Source organism: Pocillopora verrucosa, chromosome 13, assembly GCF_036669915.1.
Source record: "Pocillopora verrucosa isolate sample1 chromosome 13, ASM3666991v2, whole genome shotgun sequence".
Classification (NCBI taxonomy): domain Eukaryota; kingdom Metazoa; phylum Cnidaria; class Anthozoa; order Scleractinia; family Pocilloporidae; genus Pocillopora; species Pocillopora verrucosa.
Genome location: NC_089324.1, coordinates 14510138 through 14537938, shown reverse-complemented (window position 1 = coordinate 14537938; position 27801 = coordinate 14510138). Strand labels below are relative to the sequence as shown.

The 27801-nt window shown below is 38.0% G+C and overlaps 3 protein-coding genes across 3 annotated transcripts; all 3 read left to right on the top strand.

Moving 5' to 3' along the window:
* The first annotated feature begins 347 nt into the window (after nt 1-347).
* On the top strand, nt 348-27801 carry LOC131770755 (puromycin-sensitive aminopeptidase). The gene is made up of 24 exons (XM_066160738.1): nt 348-625; nt 1285-1366; nt 1980-2179; nt 2968-3075; nt 4049-4249; nt 4745-4841; nt 5076-5109; nt 5372-5442; nt 5925-5959; nt 6355-6363; nt 6582-6733; nt 6934-6946; nt 7337-7441; nt 8105-8165; nt 8514-8623; nt 9041-9104; nt 9439-9572; nt 9652-9786; nt 10073-10292; nt 10930-11237; nt 11996-12048; nt 17658-17757; nt 17896-17943; nt 27345-27801. The coding sequence occupies exons 1-24, from the start codon at nt 500-502 to the stop codon at nt 27480-27482; spliced, it is 2604 nt and encodes an 867-aa protein (XP_066016835.1). The 5' UTR covers nt 348-499; the 3' UTR covers nt 27483-27801.
* Nucleotides 12078-16493, top strand: LOC136277901 (uncharacterized). Its single transcript, XM_066160737.1, has 3 exons — nt 12078-13716; nt 14293-14432; nt 14858-16493. Exons 1-3 carry the CDS (start codon nt 13524-13526, stop codon nt 14912-14914), a joined length of 390 nt encoding a protein of 129 aa, XP_066016834.1. The 5' UTR covers nt 12078-13523; the 3' UTR covers nt 14915-16493.
* Nucleotides 22518-25767, top strand: LOC131794070 (E3 ubiquitin-protein ligase TRIM71-like). The gene has a single exon (XM_059111573.2). It carries the CDS (start codon nt 22675-22677, stop codon nt 24880-24882), a length of 2208 nt encoding a protein of 735 aa, XP_058967556.2. The 5' UTR covers nt 22518-22674; the 3' UTR covers nt 24883-25767.

The following is a 27801-nucleotide window of genomic DNA, read 5'->3' as shown; positions in this document are numbered from 1 at the left end:
ACCACTCGCTCTTAACACAGCGGTCAAACGTCGGGCACGCGCGAGTGAGATCAATTCTGGCCAGTTGCGCGTCGATTTCCCGCCCAAAATTTCTAAGAGAAACATAGAATAACTATCTTTTCGCTCTATAAAAGGAATCAAAAGTGGGGAGAAGAAAACTTACGACTTTCGATCCCAAAGCTTAGATTCAAGTAAAGGTATCCTGTTGCTTAAACCACCCTGTTATGAGCTTTACCGCAAAAAAAACTTCCCGTCACAAAGAGAAAGCCGTTTGCGTTACCTTCAAGCTGTCACATAATCTTAAAATGCGTGACGGAATCCGAAAGGCACTGGGGTGAACAGTTCCTAGAAGTGAGCACAATTACAGTTTTAACTTCTCTTCCTAGCAAATTACGATCACAATTCTTTCCAGGCTTCTTTTTCGGTCTTCCTGCTTCCTTGGAGCTAGGGTAACAGTTTTTGTGTCTTCCATTACACGCTTAGCATTGTCACAACGACAATGAGCAGTGTAAAGAAACCTTTTCAACGACTTCCCACAAGCGTGCTGCCAAAGAACTACAAACTGACTTTGCAGCCAAATCTTACAGAATTTACCTTTACTGGAGAAGAAGTTATCGATGTGGAGGTAATATAACCGTGGCAGGATTAAAGAAATGCATATAATATGTAACTGTGTTCACGTGCGGGTTGAATTCTATCTTTGATTAAAAGTTTGTTTCCTTTGGGTATCGGACATGCCAAAATATTTGTATGATAATCAAGTGATTTCTGAAAAATGTGAGATTAGGTAATACTTCAATGAGGTTTGATAGCCAGTACATGAATACAATATTAATTCCCTTTTTACATTTACAGTTTCTTTGCCATTGTGCTGATGTTAATGTGAATAATTTTTTAACTTGAGGAGATGCTAGAACAATTTCCTCTCCTCTCCCCCCCCGCTTAATCCTGCCCCTTTTGCCGTTTAAGGGCGCGGTGGTGACTAAATTTTACGATCACGTACCTAGGACAGTTCCATTAGGGCCTAAAGCTATAAACTCTTGGCATAAAAGTATACACTGAAGCAGTGGTAAAAAAAATCCTCAACTTATGTCTCTAGCTTATTGGTGATCACACACTAACTGTTTCATATGCAGGCTGGTGCAGCACAGAAGTCTCTTTTAACAATTAACAATCCTGCTAGAATTTTCACCTTTGTGGAAGTGGAAAATCTGTCTTTGTTCTTTTTTCTCTGTTTAAGGAAGATTTTTAATTGCTTTTTTTTTTTTTACTTTCTAATCTTAGGTAAAACAAGAAACTGACAAAGTGATTATCAACTGTCTTGATGTAAATGTTACCTCAGCCAGTTTTTGTTTTGGAGAACAAAGTAAGTACTATAACTCTCTACCAGAATTTTATGCTACATTATGACACTGCTTCAATAATGGCTAACCTTTTATATCTCAAATAAAGGTGTGGGTGCTGTGCTTGTTTAAAATTTTGCCCAAAAAAGGGGTGGGGGGTGCTTATGGGGGGGTGGATGGGGGATGCTTTATCAAGGGGGGCAGTTATTATCCCTACTGAAGAAGAAGGAAGGGGAAATGTTTATTTGGTGGCAGACGTTTATCAGAGTGTGGGCACTTATTTGAGGAAATGGGGTAAGTAAAATTGATAATCTACATTTTTTAAAATTGAAATTGTGTTACAGTTTTTGGAAAATGTCCTCAGGTATCAGTGGGAGGGACATTTCTAGGGGTTAGGAAACCTCATAAGTTTGTAACAACAAGTTAAGGTTAAGGTTGGGTTAGGGAAGGGGTAGGCGGGCAGTTGCCCTGATACTGATATTGATCCATTAATTTAATGGATAATTTGATTGAGACCTTGAACTGCAATGTTTCTTTTTCATTTCAAGTGCAAGACCTTAATTAAATCATCCATTTAATCAAAGTTACTTAAAGGCTGACTTCAACAGTTTAACAAGGCAATGTTTCTTTTTTTAGGTTACCCTTCCTCAAATATCTCTCATTGTGTTGAGGATGAAACAGTGGAAATAGGTTTTGCATCACCTCTTCCTTTGGGGCAAGGTGAACTATGCTTGGACTTCACTGGAGAATTGAACAACAAATTGAAAGGATTTTACAGATGTAAATATACTGGGGAGGATGGCAGTGAGAAGTTCTGTGCTGTCACTCATTTTGAGGTTAAGTAATTTTCTTATAGTCGCATAATTGATCAGTGGTTAAATTATTTTAATTAGTCAATTATGACCAGTCCTGCAAATTTTACACTGCACTGAAAATTTGTTTACACATGTCAGTTACAGTATAATTATTTGCACATGTAATATTATATGGTAATCAGGCTATGAAGTTTCTTTGAACCAGTTGTTAACAATAACAGTACTTATCTCTGTCAGTGATGAAACCACCGGTATTTTATTTTAAAAGGATATTATAAGTATTTGCATTATTGTAGAGCTGTTTTATATCCCTAGTCATGTATTTTAACCCTTAAACTCCCAGAGGTGATTGACAAGTAACTTCTCCCTACAATATCCGTGCACTATCCACCACACAGGTAATGAGAATATTCAAATGTATCAGGTAGGAGTTGTTGTCATGATCTGACACCAAATTCTTGTAACTTATATACAAGGAAATGTGTAGCAGCTAGAGGGGAGAATTAACAATCAGATCTTAGGAGTTAAAGGGTTAAATGCTTGTAATGTTGAACATTCTGATTGTCGTTGGAATGCTCATGAAATTGACTATTGCTGATAATCTTTAAGTAGTTATTGTGTGATGGAATTACAGGGGTAATCATTCTTTCACTTAGAAGCGCTATCCCTGATGATCAACTTTGGGGGAGAATCTCGAGCTGATGATACATGCGTTGATAAATGAATTCCAGTTTGTACTGTAGATGGCATTTAGATGAACTTGATTTCTAAGTACAATCACATTAAGTAAATTGTTTTACCTTATACAGCCAACAGGGGCTCGTAGAGCATTTCCTTGTTGGGATGAACCAGCCATTCGTGCCACTTTTGATATCACCTTGATTGTTCCAAAGGACAGAGTGGCTTTATCCAATATGGTAAATACAACTCAGTAATGGAATAATTTGTAAATTAGACTAATTCAATCTATTGTTTGTGTAACAACCCTTAGCCTATGGTGACTGTGAAGTTTCCACAAACTGACTTTTGAACAGGATATGGATCCTTGAGTTTAGAGTTGCTAGCAAACTGTGCAATAACTTTAGAATATTTTTCATTGATTTAGTGAGAGAATTGATTTAAGGTTATCTACCACCAAGGGTAGTTTTGTTACCCATGCCCCAAGAACCACATTAGGAAGCAGTGAAACAAATAACTCTTCAAGATGTGTATTTCTTGTTTTTTTTCGCTACCTACAACAACAACTATTTTTAACTATCCCAGATGTGTGACCTACGTCACAAGCCACATGTTTCCTTTACAATTATTGCTTATTTCTACTTGTTTGCGCCCTAACACTTTGCAGTCAAAATTCAAGTCCTATACAGAAAGGATATCCTAATGAGAAGAGCTTACAAGTCTTTATCTCATATTTAATTCACCTTTTGATATGCAAAAAGAGGGAAATTTTTCTGGTAAAAAAGAAAAAAGAAAAACAAAAGAAACAACATGAGGTCCACAACACCCTGCCACAGATAATGTAAGAAGAAAGTAACTGAACTTCAGCTAAATTCCATTTTAATAAACCTCTTTCAACCTAACATCAGAATGCATATTCTCCATACTGTTCTCCAAACATTTCCAAATGATGATAACAAGGAGAATTTGTTTAACAATCAAGATCTTTAGTTGGTGATCATTTCCATTATGTTCTTGACCTTGATGTGTGTTTCAGGTTTTATTTTGTAAGGAGAAATTAGATGCTTGTCATTTTTTGGGTCAAATACTCATTTCTTCAAGACTAGTAACCTCTCTTATTAACCTGTAAAGTCAATTTGAAATGGAAAGGGCATGCTGCTAATTTTTTTAAAAATAAATTCATCTACGTCATACAAAAATTTCTGTTTTCAGAATGTAAAAGAGGAGAAAGATCATGCCGAGGATACCTCCCTTAAAGTAGTGAAGTATGCCAGGACACCAGTCATGTCTACATACCTCGTTGCTTTTGTTGTTGGCGAGTTTGATTTTGTAGAAGGAAGAGATGCAAATGGGGTAACAATCAGAGTTTATACTCCAAAGGGAAGAGAAGTTCGGGGACAGTTTGCTTTAGAGGTCAGTCTTGCAAAGTGCATTACAAATTTTTCCCAGTTCACACTTATCTCAACAATAATTCTCCTTAATGTCTGCTATACATTTCCTGTAATGTTGCTTCTGAGATTTTGTCGTTGAGTTTAAGAATAATGCCCTTATCAATATATATCTTGATTTTTTTCTCATCTTGTGCCTGCTTAACAGTGTATTGATATTTTAACCCTTTAATTCCCAAGATCTGATTGTTAATTCTCCCTTCCAGTTGCTACACATTTCCTTGTAAATCAGTTATGAGAACCTGGTGCTAGATCAAGATAGCAGCTTCTACGTGATAAGTTCGAATATCTTCATTTTTTGCATTACCTGTTTGCTGAATAATGTAAAGATATTATAGGGAGAAGTTTCATGTTAATCACTTCCAGGAATTAAAGGGTTAAAGAGAAATTAGTTCCAGGCTACACCTGGGAGTGAAAGGCTTAAAATGTTCAGGGATTATTTTTGTTAATTTTTTTCCAGGTTGCTAAGAAGTGCCTGCCATTTTACAAAGAATATTTTGGGATTGGTTACCTTTTACCAAAGCTTGACCTCATTGCTATTCAAGACTTTGTCATAGGTAACTCAGCATTCCTTATTGATATCAAAATTTGCCTTGCATTTTGATATGTTTTAAAAGACATTCCATGGTCTCATAGTAAAAAGTAAAGTAAGAGCTTTTCATTTGGATCCTAGTGATGTCTTGCAGAGCTCTTCATTTTGGTTCCTATAGTATAAGGTGATATTAATGATTAGAAATAATTTGGATTTGATTATATGCAATTGAAGCCTCTATTTGCATATTCTGTGACAGGGGCTATGGAAAATTGGGGTCTTGTCACCTACAGGTATGGAGAGTTTTTTCTTGGTAAAAATAATGTTAATCTATATTTTCAAAAGATTTAAATTGTATTTTTTAATTAGCATATTTATAAGAGTGTGGAAAACAGGAGTCAGCAAGCAACTAAAGTCAATTGGTATACCTTAAGAGGTGATCTTGTAGATCAGTGAACTATCAACAATATCATGATATGAAAATTTTTTAAATTAATTTTTCTAATTGTTAGTTATTCACATCTGACCATTTCGATGTTGATATTCTTGCTTAAGGGAAACCTGCCTTTTAATAGATCCAACCGATTCTTCTTCAGCAGCTAAACAGTATGTGGCTTTAGTTGTTGGTAAGTGCAGAAGTTTGTTACTCATTGAATAGTTCGGTTGAATGATCGACTGACTGCATGGATAGATGTGTTAACATCTGTTTTCAAATACAATCGAAAGAACACATGGAATAAAGCTAATGAAAGGTTTCTTTTGCATACATCCTCTTCTCCAAGTGTCTTTTTACCCTTTGCACCCTAACATCAGTAAAGATGTTCTCCATACTGTTCCCCAAACATTCCTTAAGCTGCTGTCAAGGAGAATTTGTGTAACAATCAACAGCTTCTTTTCTGCTGATAATTTTCTTTATTCTCATGACCTTACTGCATGATCCAGGGGTGATATTGTAAGGAGAAATTAGTTGCTAGTCACTCTTAGGGGTTAAAGGTTAAGAAAGAAGCGGGCAATTTGAAAGGAGAATGTAGCAGTATATCAGATCTTACTCAGGGGGTTTTTTATCTTTGAGATCATTTGTATTGAATCTTCTTATGTTGCCTCTCAGGTCATGAACTTGCTCATATGTGGTTTGGAAATTTGGTAATTTATATACAATTTCATTAATAAGTTACCTCCTTCTTGATTTTATTATCATAATGATCTTTGGATCATGTCTGCTAATTTATTATGATTGGAATTAAATCAAAATTAATGTTAAAATTTAGCATAATTATTCTTTGGTCTTAAAACTCTAATTTGTTAATTTTAGTGAAGAACTGTTACTTATTTTGTGGGGGGGGGGGGGAGGGTGGGTGGAAAGTTTTGAGTAGACTTTAAAGTATAATAACTGTGCTATTATTGTACTAGTTTTAAAATCTTTTAATTTTGTGGAAAGCTTGAAAATCATCCCTATAGCCAAGTGTTTTATCCATATTAAATAATGTTGTCAAGGTATCTATCTCTCTTGATCCTCTTTTTCATTTTTGGTTTTTCAGGTGACAGTGGTAATATGTCCTTTTATGTTGCCTCTTCTGGAAATCTGTTATTGTTTCCTGAATGCCTAGAACAGACCACATCAGTGACAAGCTCAAGTTTACCCTCAAGAAGAAACACTCTTTCCACTTTCTCTAAGTTATTGTGTGCCATTAAGTTGACATGGATTTGCCAGATTGTTTAAGTTTGAGTGTAGTCTTCACTTTGTTTCTTTGACATTCAATGACAGGAATGGTGGACACACTTGTGGCTAAAAGAAGGGTTTGCATCATGGATAGAATATCTCCTGGTAGATCACTGCTTTCCTGAGTTTGATGTGTGGACACAGTTTGTGAGCACTGATTTTGCCAGTGCCTTGAAACTTGATGCACTGAATAACAGGTACTAATTATTTACATCATACAGACAAGTGAAAAGCTTCTTGTACTGTAGGCAGCATAGTATACATGCATTGTAGCCACTTTGAGTTTCAAACCCGTGGCAAATAAATCATGACTTATATGCAATTTTTTTAAGTGTTCTGGCTCATTATCTGTGATTTTATATTTTTGTCTCCCACATGATTCCCTTCTGCACTCAAGTCATCCAATTGAGGTAAAATTTTTGGGAAATATTTTATCTTCATTAATATTTGGTGTAAATTTTCCATTTTTCTTTGTTCATCCCTTTTTTTACCTCTATGAGATAACTTGCTTTTCCTCCAATTAACTTTTGAACAAAATGAAAAACAATCTCAGACTTTCTAATGTCTAGTTTATGATATTGATAATTGTCACTGGAGTTTATAATTTTTTTTTCGATGAAGTCTTCCATTTTATAATTTCTGACAGCAGAATTCTAATTGACATTCCGATTTTCAGTTTTTACATGTGTGTCAATAACAGATCTGCTGTCACTGTTATTTACAAGAGTCCACATGTCATGTATTAAGCAGAGAGATTAAAATTTTGTGAATGATCGATGTGTGGTATTGATGTGTTTTAGGTTCCAGTGCAACATCCAGGGGAGATAGATGAGATTTTCGATACAATATCCTACAACAAGGGTGCATCAGTGATCAGAATGTTACATCAGTATGTGGGTGATCAGGTAAGTCATTATCAAGATTTCATTTCTCCTTACAGTACTGGTACATCAGTAAAACAGAAATTGTTAGATTAATAAAGAAAAGAAATCAAAGCAAATCCAATTTCTTACTGAAATCTCAGAAGTGAGAAAATGTAGGAAAAAGATTTTTGTTGTCTTTGCAATTAACCCTTTAACTCCCTGACAATTCTTATGATGTCAATTTGGAGAATTTGGTATTGGATCAACTAATAATCCCCTAATTGATATTTTACTTTATTCTCATCACTTCTATGCTTGATATTGTATTGATATTATAAGGAGAAATTCTGTCTTGATCACTGATGGAAGTGAAAGGGTTAAATACTGTGAGGTGGTCCTTCAAGACTTTTCTGCTTTCTGTTGTTTGAAGTAAAGTACACAGTGTGGCATTCTGATACAATTTGAATGAATTACCCATCATTATTATTCTTTTAAAATTTTTTAAGAGGATTTTGAATTTTTTTCTTTCGGTGAAATAAAGTTTGTATGTTATCACTTTGTTTTTTGTTGTTGTTGTTTTTTTTCAATAACGTTTAGGTTGGTGCGTCTTCTAAAGCATAGTCAAGATTCTTACGGCCTTTTCTCTTTGTAATTGCTCTTTTATTCACTAAATTATCACTATTTCATCACTTCTATACACCACAGGACTTTAGGAAAGGTCTAAATCACTACCTGAAGACGTTCGAGTACAGTGCTGCCTCCACAGGTTAGCTGGGACCAGTTGTTGCTATTCATAATACAGAGCTCTGACGAAGGACTAATGCTTGAAACGTCAGGTTTAGAAACTCTTTACGGTGGCCAATTTACAATATCAACCCTGATAATAAAACCAAATTATTTTGATTTATCCCCTTCCAACGCAGCACCACAAATTCTATGGAAATAAATATCTCCTTTATTTATTTGTCTTATCTAAGCCGTGTGCCCTTATTGGCGCGCTTTTCTGTTTTGAGTTGTAAAACCCATTATGGCTCTATTGTGGGGTCTTAAAGTATATCTTAAAATTATTTCATCGTTACCATTATTATAATTACATTTTTTTCACTCGTCAAAGAGGACCTCTGGGCCAGTCTGTCTCACGCCAGTTCGAAGCCTGTAGCTGATGTCATGGAAACATGGACCAAACAAATGGGATATCCTGTGTTGTCTGTTACAGCAGAAAAAGTAAGAACTAAGCTTACCAAGTTGCGATCGTTTTAGTCGCCATGGCAAGAGGAAAAAAAAAATTTTAAGTGGAGGGGGGGGGGGGGAGGAGGAAGGGGAGGATTCCTTTGCAGCAAGAGTTGACAATTTAATAACCTATGTGCGGCATTCATGTTAACTGATAACGTGCTTATGTTGAGTTCATAGAGTTAGGCAAGCTTTGCATTGGCATACTAACTCAATCTGGCTTAGTTCCAGTTGCGCTCCGGACAACTTCGCCCAGACGAATTGTGGATCAGTAAAGCTACTTATTAACCTTTTTACCTTTGTGATAAGAAAATCGAATATCTCTGTCAACCCAACCTTATTCCACTGTAATGAGCGCTAGCAGTCACACGAGACGAAAACGCCTGATTACTCTTTTATTTCTCTTTTCAGAAAGGGGAAGATATGGTGGTCACCATAACACAAAACAAATTTTCGGCTGATGGGACAACTGAAGGTAATTGTGATTAATAAACCCTAGTGAATATAAAATATTTCCTGAGCAGAGAAGTGTAGATATTACCTTGTCTGTTGAAGCTTCTAGATTATTTTAAGAATCCTCAAGGGCAAAGAAAACGCAATAATTGAGATCAATATGTTTACATATATGTTATAAGGGGAAATAAAGAATGAATGCAGGGCGACAATGAACGAGTTTCGTTGTCCGGAAAAATAAGATAAAAAGAGAGTTCTTAATTCTTGATTTAATTTACATAAACTGTTGAATTTCGTTGTTAGCGGTTTACTTACCCGTGCTTTGCACTTATTTATTTATTTATTTTTTTTGTAAGATTCTTCCCAATGGAAAGTACCGATCACTGTTTGCACTAGTACCAGTCCCTCAGCCCCGGCAATTGAAACGTTGTCAGAAAATAAAACCTGTGAAATAACAGTCAGTGGAGTTGGAAAAGATCAGTGGATTAAGGTGAATTTGTAAGGTGAATTCGAGCTTTCGTAGAAATGAAGTGATTAACAGGTAAAGGGTGAAATCTCTCTCTCTGCAGTTAAATCCAGGCCAAGTTGGTTTCTACCGAGTACAGTACTCGTCCGACATGTTGGAGCTTCTCCTGCCAGCCACAAAGGACAACAGTCTTTTACCAAGGGACAGATTGGGTTTGCAGAGTGATCTGTTTGCTCTGGTATGTTGATGAGTCCACCTCTAGACAGCTTTCGTTAAAGAATCTCTCGATACATTATACAACTTAAATTATTTCTACAAACATAAGGACTTTAATGGAATTATTCTCATTTTACATTCTCGTAAAATCTGCGTCATACACTTGCAAAAAGTTCTTTATCGCTAGAACCTTTATCGGACTGTAATTGATCGTGTGAGCTTTTATCTCTCTTTCTCGAAAGTCTTTATTAGAAAACTCGCCGAGAGTTCCAGTTTACTTTCCAATTTTAAATATTGTTCTTCTTCAGGCGCAAGCGGGTCTCACATCCACAACAGAATTCCTAAAATTAGCTGAACAATTTAGCAACGAAACAAACTATACAGTGTGGAATGACCTAACATCGAATATGAGCAGCTTGTCGAAGCTGCTACAAAACACTGGGTTCTACTCTAGCTTCCAGGCCTTCTGTGTAAAGCTGTACGAAAACATTGCCCAGAAAGTTGGATGGGACCCTAAAGTTGGAGAAGGTAACAGACAAAACAAGTTCTCGGATTTGCTCACATTTGTCTACTTCTAGGAGCGTATACTTCGAGAATCGTAGGTTCCCCAACAAGGAACCAGTACTATAAATTTCATGCACAGCATTTCTCACTTTTAGGTATATCACTTTATGCAAAAGGTTGATGATTTTCTGGGTAGCATGGGCAAATTTTCGACTTTCTCCAGATCCTCTCGTAAGATCATGAAACATTATCGTCTGTCCTTTTAGCGCTAGGCGACGCGCAAAGCCGGCCTCACTGTATACATGTGAAATAAGCACAGGACGACTAATTAGGGCGCTAAATTGAGAGGTCTGGGCTTAAGTCTGGGCAGCTGCTCTGGTCATTTTATTGAAGTCTTGTTCCAGACACTGTGCTAACAATAGCTCTCTCCACCCAGGATTTAAAATAGGCAGCAGAAAACTGTCAGGGTAGCCCGACAAAAGGCGCGTTGAGGGGGTAATTTTTGATAGATAATTATTGTGACTTAAGAAAGAGAAAGAGGCAGTAATCTCAATTCCTTTACGACAGAGAACGCGGCAACATTCTCTAAGAGTGCATTGCCCCTGGTGCTGACTTTAAATCTGGACTAGAATAATGAGTTTATTGTCAACTATTGTTCTAGGTCATTTGGATGCGTTGTTGAGGGGCCTGGTGCTGGGTTGTATGGGACGCAGTGGTGATCAAGCAACCCTCGTCGAGGCGCGCAAGAGATTTGAAGCGCACTGCAAAGGTGAATCCACCATCCCGGCAGACTTGAGGTCAGCGGTGTATAGCACAGTTCTTAAGCATGGTGATGATAACACCTTAGAGTCTGTGATGAAATTGTTTAAAGAAGCTGATCTGCATGAAGAGAAAGTCCGACTGATGAGATGTATGGGAGCTGTATCACAACCTGATCTGATCAAGAAAGTCTTGGAGTTCTCAATGTCTGTGAGTCTTGTAGTTTCTGCGTCCATTTGGGTTCAAAAGCTTGACGCCTTCAATAATGGGAGAGGTTTTATTCTTTTGGCAACGTGCAAATTGTTCCTCGATACATGAACCTTTTTGTAATAATTACACTGACACAAGAGAAATCCTCTTGGGTTGTGTTGGTTAGTGCTCCCTGTTACAAAGGTGTCCACTATTCTTGGCAAAAACAAACTAATAAACAAGAAAACAAGTAATCGAAAAGAAACAAACAAGCAAATCACTGAAATCGAACACTGTTTGCTCAAGGAATGTTCAAATGGCCGACAAAACCATGACTGATGTCTAATTTCTCCTTACAGTATCACTTTTGAATCAAATGAAAAGGTCACGATAATAATAGACATGATTCTGACACAAATTCTCCTTAGTATTGCCATAGGAAAAATATAAACAGAACAGTGTGGAGAATATGAATTCTAATATTAGCGTGTAAAGGGTTAAAAGCCCAAGCAATAAGAGCTCGAATATGATGAGGAAATTTACGTGCTAATCTCACGATAAAAGTTGCCAACTGTTACTGGGTAACAGCAACGCTCGAATTCATGGTTAGCCTGTGTACTCGATAATTTTCGTTCCTACCGACGCTTAAATTCATGGTTAGCCTGTGTACTTGGTAATTTACGTTCCTACCAACGCCTGAATTAATGGTTAGCCTGTAAAGTTAACTCGTTATTTCTCGTTGTTAACTATTATTTTGTTTCTTACTGCGCTCTTTTCAGAGTGATGTTCGGTCACAGGATACTGTTTACGTTATTGCTGGTGTAACCGGCAGGTAAGCATTAGGTAGCTAGCAAAGAGATCTGTCTATGTGACGCAAGATTTAGCACTTTGTATCATAAATCGGTTTCAAATTCAATGCTGGCTTGTTTGTAACGCTTAGCCCTTGGGTAAGGCACTCGAAAACTGGAAAAGCCACTTAAGAATGGCTGCCTGTCAGGATCGAGAATCGTCCGTCAACGACCATTTTGGTGAATTGCTCATATTTTGCCCAACGATACCCTTTGGTAAACTATTTTCAAAAATCAAGTTTAAAAGTTCCGACGATTATTAAATTTTTAGAAATTGGCGAAAATTTGAAAACGCGGTTTAAGTGCGGTTTTCCGCCTATCAAATTGTCCAAAATTCACTGTAAAAACCAAGCTCCGTTGAAGGCTTAAAATGAATTCAATTAACACCAAACTTCACACGATATAATAAAAAGCCTTCCCATTCATTTTAGTTATGTTAATTTTTCTGTACACATTGATACTGAGAATTTTTAAGTCCTTTAAGCAACACCCTTAAAGAGCGCTTAATATGGAGGCAAAAAATAGGTGAAATTTAACGCGATAAAAGTGTACCTGGTACCTCACTTTTTAACTTTTTAACTTGATATTCGTAATATAATGATATTATTTATTTCCTGAGTAAAATTTGATGCTTTGAATCGGACCGCTTCCCTTCGAAAATACCGCAAATGTTTGTGTCCAGAGTGACCGAGATGATGTGTGTTGTGTAAACAAACGCCAATCTAATCATTCCTTCCCTGGTGGAAAAAGGTTTTAAAATAAACTTTAATTTTGGAAATTTTTTGGCTAGTACTCTACAAAATATTGAGTAATAGGGAAGTCGTACATTCGGAGTTGTGTGAGAGCTGAGAGAAAATAAAATCACCGTCGAAAATGTTCTTACAGTCATTTCATCAATCACCATTATATGTATTACGATTAAGAAAATTGTATGTGACAATCTCTTGATCAGTCTGTTGAATGACTTTTAAACATTTCAGCTGCAAGGGCTTTGTTTTAGTTTGTTTTAGATATATATGTATATATATAAATCAAGAATTCCAGCGAATACAGAAGGAGAACAGCATTCTTTACGAGTAGTCCAGTGTATTAAGACGAATTGTTCCTAATTAACCGACATCCGGTCCCAACAAACACTGGCCGCACCACATGAGACCCTAAATGGGCTGTCATCATGAAATATACCAAAGACTAAAAACAAAAACTTCACTCAAGGTCTGATAACTACACGGTAACACTTTTATACTTCAATCTCTGATTTACTTTCATTGAGCTTCCAACATTTCGCACCATTCAATCACAATTTTCACTCGTGGTGAGGCCTGCACGTCATCACTGCCCACGAAGCTCTTGCGTAAATGGTCTAAATTTCGTAACTGATCTAAGGAAAGTTATTTCACGGACGAGTCTTGAGCTTTCAGACGTGCTCTCATCAGAAGTTATTATTTCTTGTCATTTTATGGCTCTCTGTAGCTATATAACGCTAGTTGGTAAGGTGACCCCTTGCGGGCGATCTCCTGATTATCCTGGTCAGGTGGAATGCATTACACTCGAGAATTGCTCGAAAGATGTAACTGGACATCTATCGACTCTTGGACTGAGTGCAGATGAAGGTTCTAGAACTGAAATGAAGCTGCTATTAGCCAGAGCCGGTAAATATTGATTTTGTGTGTTTCCAGGTAACTTTACTGTGCTTATGAATGAGTCCTGCAACAGATTTAAGTGGTTTTATATTTTTTACAGGTGTTTTCTCATTTGAGCAAAAACATCTTACCCTGACTATTTGCCCACGCCATAGGGCAGACTTTGGCATACGTAGGAGGACTAGGAAAACCCTTTGTGCAATTCCCAAGGATCTAGCAACACATAAGTCCTCGAGTGCCAAAGGAAGCAACCGTGTGGATAGCCGAAAATCGATGTATATTTTTTGCAACTCCTACACCTTAGTTCCAGTTGGGTCGCGTAATTTGAATTGCTTCTGTTGATAAATGTTCTCATAAAATTGTTTTTTCTCACGTTTTTTTGTAATACCTTACACAAAAAAAAACACCATAAGTTTCAACTTTCTCAAGCTAGCATATTTTATATCAGTGAGGAAACTTTGCAATTTATATTGCCAACGTTTTTTTCTCGTCTGAGTAGCTGATTATCCATTGATTGATGACTGATTGATTACTTTATACCTAGGAATAGTAATTGATTTAAGTCATTTAATTTTTTTTTTAAAGCAATTTGTACGCGATGCGACGAGTTCATCTGCGGGCAAGTTGCAAATGAACAGACGCCGGTGGAGGGCGCTGGAGCAAGTATTGTGTCTAACCCCAAAGAGCCTCGAGTAATGGTGCAGATACCTGAACAACAAACAATGGTAAGCTTCAAATATGAATTGATGATCTCAATCTCTCTTGGTTTTTAAAAGGAAAAGAGTCATTTTTATAAGAGCATAGAAATTGGGAAAAAAATCGAGGAAGAAAAAACACGTGAAAAAGCCCTTCAGACAAAGACAGTTGTTAATCTGGGACAAGGCTCCTTCGTTGACCAGTAAAACACACCGCTTTTTTTCCTTTTTTTTTATTTGAGGGGTGGGGAAGGGGAGAGGTGCTATGCTGCACTTTGGTAGGCTAATTCCTGTCCCACATTTGTTTGTTTGCTGTATGTCCCGCAACAGTACCTAGTGCTTCTCTAACATGGTATTCTGTCGTGGGCTGCCTTTAAGGGTTACGCGTTGATGCAAGATAATTATTTCTTAGCTGTATGGCTGTCATATTTATATTTCTCTTATTACTTTTGAAGGTCCTGGACAAGGGATTCTGCGACCATCATTTTCTGCAAGAGATTTCCGTTCTTTAAAAGTACCCCCCACAAATCGTCAGGGGAAGAAAATGTGGCTGAAGAGATAGCTTCCATATAACGTGGCCAGGCAGCAGGGGTGTATTCATGTCCTCAAGACGGCTGCACTCATGTTTTTCAAAGGCTTTCAGCCTTAGAAAAGCACTTGTCACTCGAAAAATGTAGCAGGGTACCAGAAAAACATTCTCTAATGGACTTGGCAAAAATTGCCTACAAATCATATTTGGAGGAAGGTGTGGGAAAGCTGCCATCTCTTCAAGCCCCTGTGCGACAGGAAGATTCTCGTGTTTCTCTGAAAGAAGGCTAGGCTCTTAGAGTAGTGAGGAAGGCTTACAGATTCAGTGAAAAGCAAAAGTCGTACCTTTTATCTAAATTTCGAATAGGGCAGACGACAGGCCACAAGCTCGACACAGAGGTAATTGCTCGAGAAATGCGGCGTGCCCGGGGCACCGATGGTGCACGACTAATCCAGTCATCGGAATTCCTCATAACCACCTAGATCACCTCTTTCTTCTCAAGACAGAGTGCCTTAGTACGCCAGAGAGATCCTGACGAGGCTGATATCCGAGCAGCTCAAGAGGAGAGTAATTTTAGCGAGGCAAAGGAGACTGTCGCGTCAATACAACTTGACCATCCCTTGATCTACGGTCAGTACGATCTTTGTGAAATGGCGCTAAATGACTCTTTGAAGATCTTGACGCTACCCATGTTGCAGTACATGTGTGAAGACCTTGGCCTCGATATTCCATCAAAGCCCATGCGTAAAAAGGCCCCGTACTTGGCTCTACTGAAAGAGATTGTCAGCAAATGTACTTGCCAAAAGTCATCGTGATGCTGACTTTCTCTTTAGTTTAGCAGAATAGAAAAGTGAGGAAGAAACGAATTAACGGTGACTCGTTTCTATTCGTCAGTTACTAGTTATCTCATTTTTATAAAAGCACGTAAAGTAATTAGAAGTTCGTCCGTTTTGTTCTGTTTTTCTTTAAATTATGCCGATGTTGACCCTCACTTTCCTTTTATGGTCTTCATATCGGTAATGAAGTTTACTCATCTGGTAGCCGACACATGCAAACTGACGGACGTGAGAGTATTCAACCTACATTTCTTTCGGCTCATTTTGAAGTGCGGGATTTCTCTCTCTAATTTAATTTATCATTATTTGATTTGCGGTTTCTACGCGGGTATGTTTCAGCACCCCCGATACGTTTTCAATGGCGTTACGTTGCGTGACATTGATAATTACAAGGATAAGAAGAACTGTCGTCTTGCATTTAATTACTTTGAAGGTCAAAAGTCGCCTTTCGATGTATTTATACCTACAGAAAATGAGTTCCCAAAGTAAAAGATAAAAAAAAAATATCTTATTTATCAGCATGGAATCAAATTCTAATCTACTAAGTAGCTTCTCTCGAATGTATCTTTTGCTTTACTTGCATATGAGATGGTGCTAATGTAATATGTACTTCACTTGCAGATTTTTAGCCCAAAAATATTTTGTAGAACCTTTTCAAATATCTTACGGAACAGTTTACTTGTCTTTACATTTTCCAAGCTACAAGCCGACACAGCGGAGACCGGATTTAATTTGGAGATTTAATAACTCAGTATGATTAAATTACCTTGTTGTTTGTTTACACACTTTGCATCATTTTTCTCACTCAAAGTCACAAACATTTCTGCCATTTTCGAAGGGAAGCAATGCGATTCCGGACATCATACTTTTCACAGTAAATGGAAAATAGCAATATTTCACGAATATGTTGTTGAAAATCCAAAATTTGTGGTACCAGGTACATTTTTTTCGCGTGAAATATCACCCGTTTTTCGCCGCCATTTTACTCTGTCTGTGAGGATGTTCTTTCAAGGGCTTAAATAATCCCAAAATCGATGTGCCCCAAAAAAGTTTATTAACTAGAATTGAATGAGAATAGCTGTCCTAATATCGTGTGAAGTTTGGCGTTGATTGATTACATTTTAATCCTTAAACGGGGCTTGGTTTTTGCAGTTAATTTTTAACTGTGCGTCATGCGGAGCCTGAGCTCCGGAAGCCTGAAAACCACGTTTTCAGATTTTGGCAAATTTATGAAAATTTAAGAATCGCTGAAACTTAAAAACATGATTTTTGAAAATAGTTTATAAAAGGGTGTCTTTGAGCAAAATATGAGCATTTCACCAAAATGGTCGTTGACGGACGATTCTCGATCCTGACAGGCAGCCATTCTTAAGTTTCCCAACAAAATAATGAACTCTCTGAAAGGAAGGATTTTAACTAGTGGTAACAGGTGAGTTATTTACCAGTTAGATCGTGGTAAAGGTTGTGAACGGTATAGTGCAGAAAACAGATCGTACCGGCAAACCTTCTGTGCCATTGAGCGTTTCCCGTACTACTGCCGTAAACGTTGGTACACTTACTGCCTTGTTCTTATTGTCCTGTGGTGAAAAGAGTTGAATAAACCTGTCTTTAAGAAGACGAAATAGTAAAATCTGGAAGAGAATATCGCCCCTATGTTTTAATCCCATTTCAAGATTAATCTTAATCTTTTTTATCAAGTTTTCCGAGGCGTGAATGTCCGTTACTGGTCTCGGACTGTGCATTCAGAGATCAGTTAAAACGCGTTAAAGTGCTTAAAAAAAAAAAACAACAAAAAAAAAAACAGTCAGACAAACAAACAAAAAAAAAAAAAGAAACAAAAATCCAGATACAAATTTTCCTTGTATTTCCTTTGTTTGTTTTCATTTCTAGTTTAGCAGGGCGTGAACTCGCGTGGCGGTTTGTCGAAGACAATTGGGACGAGCTGTACACCCGTTATGCTGGAGGACTGTTATTCTCTCGTCTCATAAAGGTAACTTTTGTCATCGAAAAACTGCATGGAAGAAAACTATTGGTGGAATGAATAAAACCTTTAGCCTCTCTCGGCCAGCGACGCTGCGGAGGTTTCGTTGCCGCAAAGCTAAATTATACGTTTGTCTTTTGTTCTTAGATGACCACAGATTCGTTTGCAACTGAAAAGAGCCTCAACGAAATAAAGGTAAAGGGAAAAATGTTTGGGTGACGAAGACATTTATAATGGGGCGGATGCTGACATCAATCGAATCTAACAACGTCGCATCGGAGAAATCTTTTATATTGACGGAACCTCCTAGCGTTTATCGAATCTCGATTCGTTTATCAAACTTGAAAGCTCGCAAAAACTGAAATACAATTAATTAAAATAGGTCATTACCATACAATGTACGCTAATCGAAATGTCCTAAACTCGAACACGCGGGGCGTGTATACGGACTAATCGAAACAACACAAAAATCCTAAGCGAAACAAAACTACCTTTGATTTTTCGACTGATCAAATCTGGTGATGTAAGTTTAAATCCTGGCCCCTCTGCTATTCAAGCTGTAATCGGAAATCGACACTCGACAAACGGCGACTTTGCTTATGCTAGCGCTGTTGGCAATCGTGCACCGCCGTGTCTACGTAATTTGGTCCACATTATTGTGCCCAAGCCTCAACAAGTGTTGGAAAATATCAAGAACGATACGCAACGATTGTTGCTTTGCCTTCTCAATGCTCGATCTTTGAGAAATAAGTCAGCGTCGTTTGTGGATTTGGTATGCGATAGCAAAGCAGATCTATTTGCTGTTTCTGAAACCTGGCTTACAGACAATGACACTGCTATTCTTAGTGAAATAACACCACAGGGATACAAACTCCTTCATCATCCCCGCAGTGATCGCAGAGGAGGTGGGACTGCATTGATTTTCAAAGAATCTATCAACGTTGAAAAGGTTTCAGCTGCAGGAAAAGAGTCATTCGAGGTGTCAGAATGGTTGGTCAATCCTGTGGCTACTACTCGTTTGCGGGTTGTTTTAGTCTATAGGCCTCCATATTCTGTTAAACATCCTGTGTCTACTTCAACATTTATCACTGAATTCTCAGATTATCTCGAGTCTTTGGTCATGTCAAGTGAGCCTTTGTTAATACTGGGCGATTTTAACATTCATATGGATCTACCTGATGACACTGACTGTAGAAACATGTCTGACCTTCTGGTGTCGATGGGTCTTAAACAACATGTTCTACACCCTACCCATGAACTTGGTCACACACTGGATTTGATCATAACTCGTATATCTGATAACATCATTGCTGGGTGCCCCTACACTGGTGAGTTGTTTTCTGACCATTTCCCAGTCTTCTGTCAACTAAAACCTGAAAGACCTCCGGTGGCCATCAAACATCTGCAGTTCAGAAAAATTAAATCAATTGACCGTGATCAATTTTCCGAGACGATTTGCTCTTCTCAGCTCTGTCTTGACCCACCGGACGACTTGGATACCCTAGTCAATTGTTACAATGAGACACTAAGATCTATACTAGATATCTATGCACCTGTCTTGTCCCGTGATATTGTTGTTCGGCCTCGAGCACCGTGGTTTAATGAAGATATCAGAAAAGCTAAACGGTCGAGACGAAAGGCTGAAAAGAAGTGGAGAATTACTGGCCTATCTGCAGATCGTGCTGCTTTTAAAAAGGAAAGAAATCGTGTGGTGAACTTGATGAATGAGGCACGTCGTGTCTACTACAATCAATTCATTGAAGATAATAGTTCTGACCAGCGGAGGCTGTTTATGGCAAGTAAGAGTCTACTGAATATGCAGCCGGATAGAGCTCTTCCTCCTCATACTGACGTTTCTCTGCTTGCAAATGACATGGGCGAGTTTTTTATTACCAAGATTGCTAATATAAGGTCAAAGTTGGAAGGTATCTCTCCATCGCATCTTCTGTCGACGTCGGAGCCTGATATGGTATCTGAACCTAGCGATATTGTACTGTCTGATTTTCAATGTACAACGGCTGTAGCAATACGTGATATGATTACATCAGGGAAGAAAAAAACTTGCATCTTGGATCCAATACCTGCGACTCTGTTATCTGCCTGCCTTGACCCACTCCTTTCTGTAATAACGAATATGGTTAATTTGTCCTTACGAACTGGATATTTTCCTGACGCCTGGAAAACTGCTGTGGTACATCCATTATTGAAAAAGCCTGGTCTTGATCCTCTTTTCAAGAATTTTCGACCAATTAGCAACTTGCAATTTGTGTCCAAACTTACTGAACGTGTGGTAGCCAATCAGATTCAGTGTCACATGATTAAGAACAATCTCTTCCCTCAGCTTCAATCTGCTTATCGTTCCCATCACAGCACTGAGACTGCATTGTTAAAAGTAAAAAACGATTTGCTAATGAATATGAACAAGGGGCATGTATCACTCTTGGTGTTATTAGACTTGAGTGCCGCCTTTGACACTGTTGACCACAAGATTTTATTAAAAGCCCTTCAGACGAAACTAGGTGTTTGCGGCTCTGCTCTTTCGTGGTTCAAGTCTTATTTGGAAGGGAGATCTCAAAGAATTTGCATAAAAGAGACGCTTTCGCAGTCATTTGATTTGAAGTGGGGTGTACCTCAAGGTTCTTGCCTCGGCCCGCTTTTGTTTACTATCTATTCAAGTGATTTGTTTTCTCTCCTGGAGTCCCATTTACCAACTGCGCATGCTTACGCGGACGATACTCAGTTGTATCTGTCCTTTAGTCCTAGTGTTGGCACTGGTGAGTTGGATGCGGTCACTGCCATTGAAAATTGTATTCGTGACATTAGACAGTGGATGTGTGTGAGGAAATTAATGCTAAATGATGTCAAGACTGATTTTATGCTTGTTGGGACACGGAAGCAGCTCACAAAGGTGTCTATCGATGGCATCAGAGTCGGAGATTATAATATTAGTCCTTCTTCATCAGTCTGTAATCTGGGCACATGGTTTGATCCGCATTTGAATATGGATGTACATATTACCAAAACATGCAGCAGCTCATTTTATTATCTTTATAATATCAGACATATTAGGAAGTACTTATCTAGAAGTAGCACTGAAACACTAGTTCATGCGTTTATAACAAGCAGACTTGATTATTGCAACAGCCTTTTGTATGGGTTACCGAAATATCAGTTGTCTAAACTCCAGCGTGTTATGAATGCTAGTGCCCGTTTGGTATATTGTGCTCCAAAGTCGTGCCACATCACGCCTCTACTTCACGAATTACATTGGCTGCCTGTTTGTTATCGTATCGAATATAAAATAATTCTTCTTACATTTAAGGTATTGCATGGTATGGCGCCCGATTACTTGCGCCATTTAATATCTATCTTGCCGCCATCTAGGTATAATTTAAGGCGCAACGATGACTCTGCAGCTTTATTAACTTTCCCGAAGATAATATCCAAGAAGACCCTGGCAGATAGATCGTTTAGTTGTGCCGCCCCTAGACTTTGGAATTCGCTTCCTACCACAATAAGATCTATTTCCAGTTTAGATATTTTTAAAATTAGACTTAAAACTTTTTTATTTAATAGGGCGTTTAATTAGTTCTATAGTTTTTATAATTGAATTGCATTATTTTAGAATTGTAATTTTGAACTTCTATTTTAATTTCTAATTTAATATTTATTGTAAGGCGCAGTTGAATATTTCTATAGAAACTGCGCGGTATAAATTTAAATTTAATAATAATAATAATAATAATAATTGTACACGTTTCGGTATATGAATACAAAAATTAACAAGATAACATACCTCTTTCCCTGTTCTATTATTCAAATATTTCGACAATCCTTCGATCTATCTCCTCTACTGACTACACTTGCAAATCCACACGTGTCTCGTGGCCGGATGAAACATAATGCCGACAATTCGAAAGTATGTCACGCAAAACAAATTGGTATTGAAAGTCTCGCAAATAACTAAAAATAACCTTCGTTACAGCATTTTTCTCCATAAGTTATTTTGTGGGTGCTCACGTGCGGCCAGTACTTGTTGTTTTCGCTGTATTTTACGGGAGATAATTGGGAGAATTTAAGTTGTGAACACTTTAAACAGCTTTAATCACCTCTTTAAATCTCAAGTACATAAAATGTAATTATGCCTCGTGGTTTTCCCTTTCGTTTTGCATTTCTTGACTTTCTCTGTATTATGAGCGGATTCTCTTTACACACCCTGAAACTTTTTCATATCACTCAACGAACTACAATATCAAACTGTTGCAAGACAACAATCGAAGATTCATTCAATGCAGAGAAACAGTCTAGAACATTCTAATGTTACAAAGAAACCGTTTGAACGTGGCTGGTTCGAACAGTCATTTGTGACGGTCTCTGTAACGTTTACTCGGAAATTTGACATAACTCTATGAGGAGGTATTTAATTTATTCGCTTTTTACAGTGGAATCACAAACGGGCACGACTCCTCTGCCCCCCTGTGATCAAGGATCATGATGATTTTAACCATTGAAATGCAGCTGTGGCATAATTCCAAAGCCATGGTACGTTCAGTGAAAACATAATATTGCATAGCTTACCTCTCATTTAAGTGTTTGTACTGAGATGATAAGGGTTACACTCCTAGGAGCAGTGAATTGAACTGCGCGTTATGCAAACCTTCAAAAAGTAAAAATAAATCAGTAGATGAGTTAAATAAATAACAAATTTCTAAACCATCGGACTGTCTAAAAATAAAGTTCCCAGACAACAACCGATGAAGATTAAGTTTACGCAGCAGATAAACAATCTAATGTTACAGACAAGCTTTTCGATTTTGATTGGTCACGAGCAGTGAGTTGTGACGGACTTTGCTTTCTCAGAAATCGAAATTAATCCCTCTAGGCGTCAATTGTTTAATTGATTTGATTTCGTGTTTGTCGATCGTAATGGAGTCCCTTTTGAAAAATATCAAGCAGCAAGTTACTTGCTCCATTTGTCTGGATACCTACACTGAACCTAAAATTATATCGTGTTTCCACACGTTCTGCTGCGAGTGTTTGGAGAAACATGCAAGAGTGAGCCAGAGGCAAGGAAAGTTCCGATGCCCCGAGTGTCAGGCAGCGATCGATTTACCAGAAGGAAATCGCTTCGACCGTTTGCCCATCAGTTTTTTCCACAATAGTTTGTTGAGTCTCCTCGCCGTTCGACAAAGTGGTGATACAAGTAGCATTACTTGTTCCCAATGCAGGAAAACAAACCCTCAGATGTACTATTGCTTCGATTGCAGAAGATTCATGTGCCTTGATTGTTTCAATGCGCATCAATTGCTGAGTGCAACATTTGAAGGACACAAAGTCACGCCAGTTAAAGACTTTAAAGTAGAAGATTACGAAGCAGTGCTAAAGCGACAGCCGTTTTGTTCACAAGAGTTCCACGAGAGAGAAGTCACACGATTTTTTTGCTTGGAGTGTCAAGTTTGCATTTGCCAGATTTGCATAGTTACGGATCATCAAAACCACAAAGTTGTTCTGCTCGAGAAAGCAGCTCTCGAAGAAAAGGATAACATAATGTGTGGTGCTAAATTGATGAGGAACAAGGAAAGTGAGCTTTGTGAAGTCATCAAGCAGTTTGAGGAAACAATTTCGAAGCTGGAAAGCAACGTTGCAACAGCTAAGCGAAAGGTCTCGCGAGTAGCCGAAGAAATTATCGCGGAGACTCGAGAGCGCGAGCGAGAAGCAATTGACTTCCTCGAGGCAACACGCGTGTCAGTACTTGAGCGGATCAACTTGGCTAAAAAGGAGGTGGAATCCCTGGTAAAACAAATGAAGCAAGCGGCTGAGTTTGCAGAAAATCTGGTTCAGAATAGCTCGAGCTCGGATGTTATGCAGAACAAGGAAACTTTGAAGCAGAAATTTGAAGACCTTCGTGGAGTTGAAGTTCCAAAACATCAACAGACGACATTCGTAAAATTTTCTGTGGCATCTCGTTTGGTGGATTGGAAACTGGGTGTTATTGAGGTCACTCCGACAGCAGATGCTAAGCGATCAAGACTTGAAGGACTGGATCAAAGTTTTCAGGCTGGTGTAGAAGCGGAATTAACATTATGCGCTAAAACATCCGAAGGGGAAACGATAAACCAGGGTGATCTCAAAAATCAAGTTGAATTTCTCGTAGAACCCGGGAAAGATGTTACAAATGTTTTTGTTAACAAGAGAGAGAACGGTAGTCTTCAACTGAAGTTTACACCCAAATTACCTGGCACCTACAGCGTCGAAGTGAGGATTAATGGCGATAAACTTCCGACCTGCCCGTACACGTTAAATGTGAAAGAACGTGAACTTTTTATTGTGGGCGAGTTGAGCTTGAAGCTCTTTCCAGGAGACACGCTTCTATGGTTGACTGGAATTGCTGTTAATGAGAAAGGCGAGATAGTTGTGTTAGAAAGCACTGACCACTGTGTTTATGTATTTGATAGAGATGGAAACCGTGTGAGAAAAATTGGAAGCCAAGGAAAAGAACCAGGACAATTTAAAGGACCAATAGCCGTGTCGTATTTAAATGATAAAGAGATTCTTGTGACCGATTATGGAAATAGTAGAGTACAACAAATCGATAACAAGACAGGGACTGTCGTGAAAAGCTTGGGACAAAAAGGTTCAGGAAAGGGAGAGTTTGTTGGTCCATTTTATGTTTGTGTGGATGATGAAGAGCGCATTGTTGTAACCGAGTTAGACAGTTCTAGGATACAGGTGATGTCAAAGGAGGGAGAACCTATTTTTACATTCGGAGATAGAGGCCCGGAGAAACTCCGCTATCCAACCTGCTGCATTTCTTACAAAAACATGTTTCTTGTGTGTGATAGAGAAAATCATTGCATAAAAGTTTTTGATCGGTCAGGAACATTCTTATACAAGTTTGGCAAGGAAGGGAATCAAGATGGAGAATTCAATAGGCCGATTTATCTGTTTGTAGACAGCTCCGATAATCTTCTTGTAAGTGACCTTGGCAATGACCGGGTACAGCAGTTTTCTCTAGACGGTCGCTTCACAGGCAAAAGTGTCACTCATTTGCCAAAACCTTTTGGAATTGTAGTAGCACCAGATGGACGTATTCTTGTGATAGGAGGGCATAATAAAGTATACATTTTGAAGTAGATATGTTTCAATCCCGTCCGCTTTTACGGCATTCATGTGGTTTATGCGATCAATCTTTTAACAAAACGGAGGGACACAATACAAATTTCTACGAAAATGGTTTAGTTTTCGTAAAGAGAAAAAACAAACTTTTTGCTCCTATACCGTAGCTTATAAGTTGCAGAGCATTGAGGCTGAATAACGGAATATTTAGTGGACTTGTGAGGGACTTACGGTTATTTTGCAGTCGTTTTTTGGGCTTGTCATGTCTGCCTTTTTCGGAAGACAAGGCCTTGCTTGAAAAGACTAAAAAACTCGAAATAAAGGAGACAAGTAAGCAGCATATTGAAAAGTTGTGTTACTGATAAGTAAAGCATCTGTCACATGTTGTAATTACAGGAGCTGCTTTTTAAGGTTAAATCTTCCTCGCAGTCATTTCTTGGATGTCACGAAATCCGTGATACTGTGACATTACAACAGTGTCCCTGATGAAAATTACTGATAGATGTGAATCACTGAATTTGTGTGTATTTGACTTAAGCAGCGTACATTATTGTAGGTAATGGCTGTTAATTCTTTCCAGCATATGTGGGCAGCTTATTGGATAGCGTATCTTACTGAGATTCTGTGAGGTCACGTGTTCGAGTCCAACTCTTATTTATGGATGTTTTCGTAGTAAAGACTAGCAAAAACTAACGATAAAAACCGACGTTTCGGTGTCATCATGACGCCATTGTCAAGGAGAAATAAAAAATGAAGTTTGTGGCAAAGTGTAACATTAAATTAGCATAAATATGTTACGAGCTAATTAAACAAATACTTTTGCGCGAATTGAATCGCTTTGCACGTTCAGAGTGGGTTTTAAGTCTCTGATGAAAAGCATTTCGTTCACCAAACAATCGAACTTGTTACTACACTTTTTCAGAATGCTAAAACGTTTCAGTAGGTCTTTCGGGACTTCGCTGTGCTGTTCGTGGTAGTGTTTATATATTGAAGATGCCTTTCGTTTATGTCCATCCACGCGTGTGTGTAAGTGTCTGCGTGTATAGCCCACATAACCCGCATCAAGAACTACTTGTTCATGGCTTGTAAATAGTCAACGGCCCTCGTGTATGGCTACTGTAAGCGATGATTTTAATTGTTTCTGAACGATTGTTAGTTGGACTCGCCAAGTGCCATTGAATTATATAAAGAGAAGTGACAAGTTTTTTCATTTTTATTGTACAGCTCCTGATTTCACTATATTTTGTTTATGTAACTGCTTTTGATCGACACGTGAAATTTGTGCACGGTTTTTACTTTTGCTAAGTTTCACAAACTTGTACATATGTTTTACAGTATTAATTTGTCATTGGTCAGCGTAACTAGCTTTTTTTATCTGTTTTGATGTTTAATATTTCTGTGCACGATATAGATCAGAATTCTTAGTGTTTCTCGTGTTAAGAAAATTGCGAGGGATGTTCAGTTTTATGAGTTCAAGTGAGTTTTGATTAATGGGTTTCAAGTTTAGATAGGGAGTCGTTCCTTTTGTCAGGGGCATGACGCAGTTTTTCAATTTCTGTATGTGATTTTATTTTGGTATTAAACTGATCATACTGGAAGTGTCTTCCTTTTGTTATCTTTTGGTTTGCTTGTGGTTTCCCTTTTTCCTTGCCAAAGATAGCAGTAGGAAGTTTTTTCGTAATTTTAAATCAATTTGAATGACTGAAGGGTTAAACAAAAAACCAAAATTGTAAATTCTGATCGAAATTCTATCTCGAGCTCGTGAAGTTTTAGGTCAAAATCTCTAAAAACAAAACTAAACAATAGGGGACTGTTTATTTTATTATTTTTAAGGAGGGTGTGGCGTTAAGTAACTTGTAGAGAATGGCCTATATTGCCCTTAAATTTATTTTTAAAAGGAAAATTGGTATATTTTGAATTTATTACATATAGTTTGCCCTAACAATTTCATATGTGTTAAATCGTGTATTCTGATGTAGAAGGGTTTTTTGCATCCTTGCTTCCTCCCTTTCAACTCGGCGATTTCTTTGGGAAGTTTCAAAATTTGAAGTTTGTCACGTGCGACTGAATGCGTGGGTTTACGCATAAAGAGAATAATTGTATCCCACCCGCCTCCCCCCCCCCGTCCTCCACAAGAATGAGTCATGACATGATCTCACGATCATGAGATCATGTCATGACATAATCATGGTGGCAACTGGGACGGTAATACGTCAGCGGAATCCGTGTACTGAAACGGAGAAAGCTTTACATGTGTATATTTGACAAAACCTATATTTATTTCAAAGATTTTTAGCAACGATAATTTTTGAAATGATGGAGGTTCGTTTAATCAAACTTGTAACAAGGGTGATTGCTGAGGCCAAATTCCATATGACTGGACTCCTTGATCTACCAAACAGCTCCTAACGTAAAGAAAACTTCAAAACCTAAGCGACGCGTCTCCTGATTGTTACATTTTTTTTGTTTATTGACGACAGGATTTCTTTTACAAGCACTCCGTACCAAACGCCCAGCGAACTGTTCAACAATCACTGGAGAACATACGCCTGAATATCACATGGTTATCACGTGATAAGGACCGTGTGGGAGCCTGGCTTCAAGGCAAGGGATATTAAAGGAGGTTGCTCATGGCGCATGAATAATTTACGATCCGTATAATTTCTCTTAATCACCAACCGCCCTCGTATGTTTTTTTCTTTCTCATTACATATGATTTGTTTTTTCTTGTTGATAACTTAAGATTATTTTTTGATTAAAAAATAAATTAGGTTGCGTTATTGTAGCGAGATCAGTTCTCTAATGGGTTATAGTAGTTGCTATCGTTGGCTGAACCGTAGTGTATAATCATTCGTTTGTAACAGTCCCTAGGAGAACTATTGGGAATTGCATCCAAGATTGGTTGTAGACTGTTTATAATATTCTATCTGGTTCAAG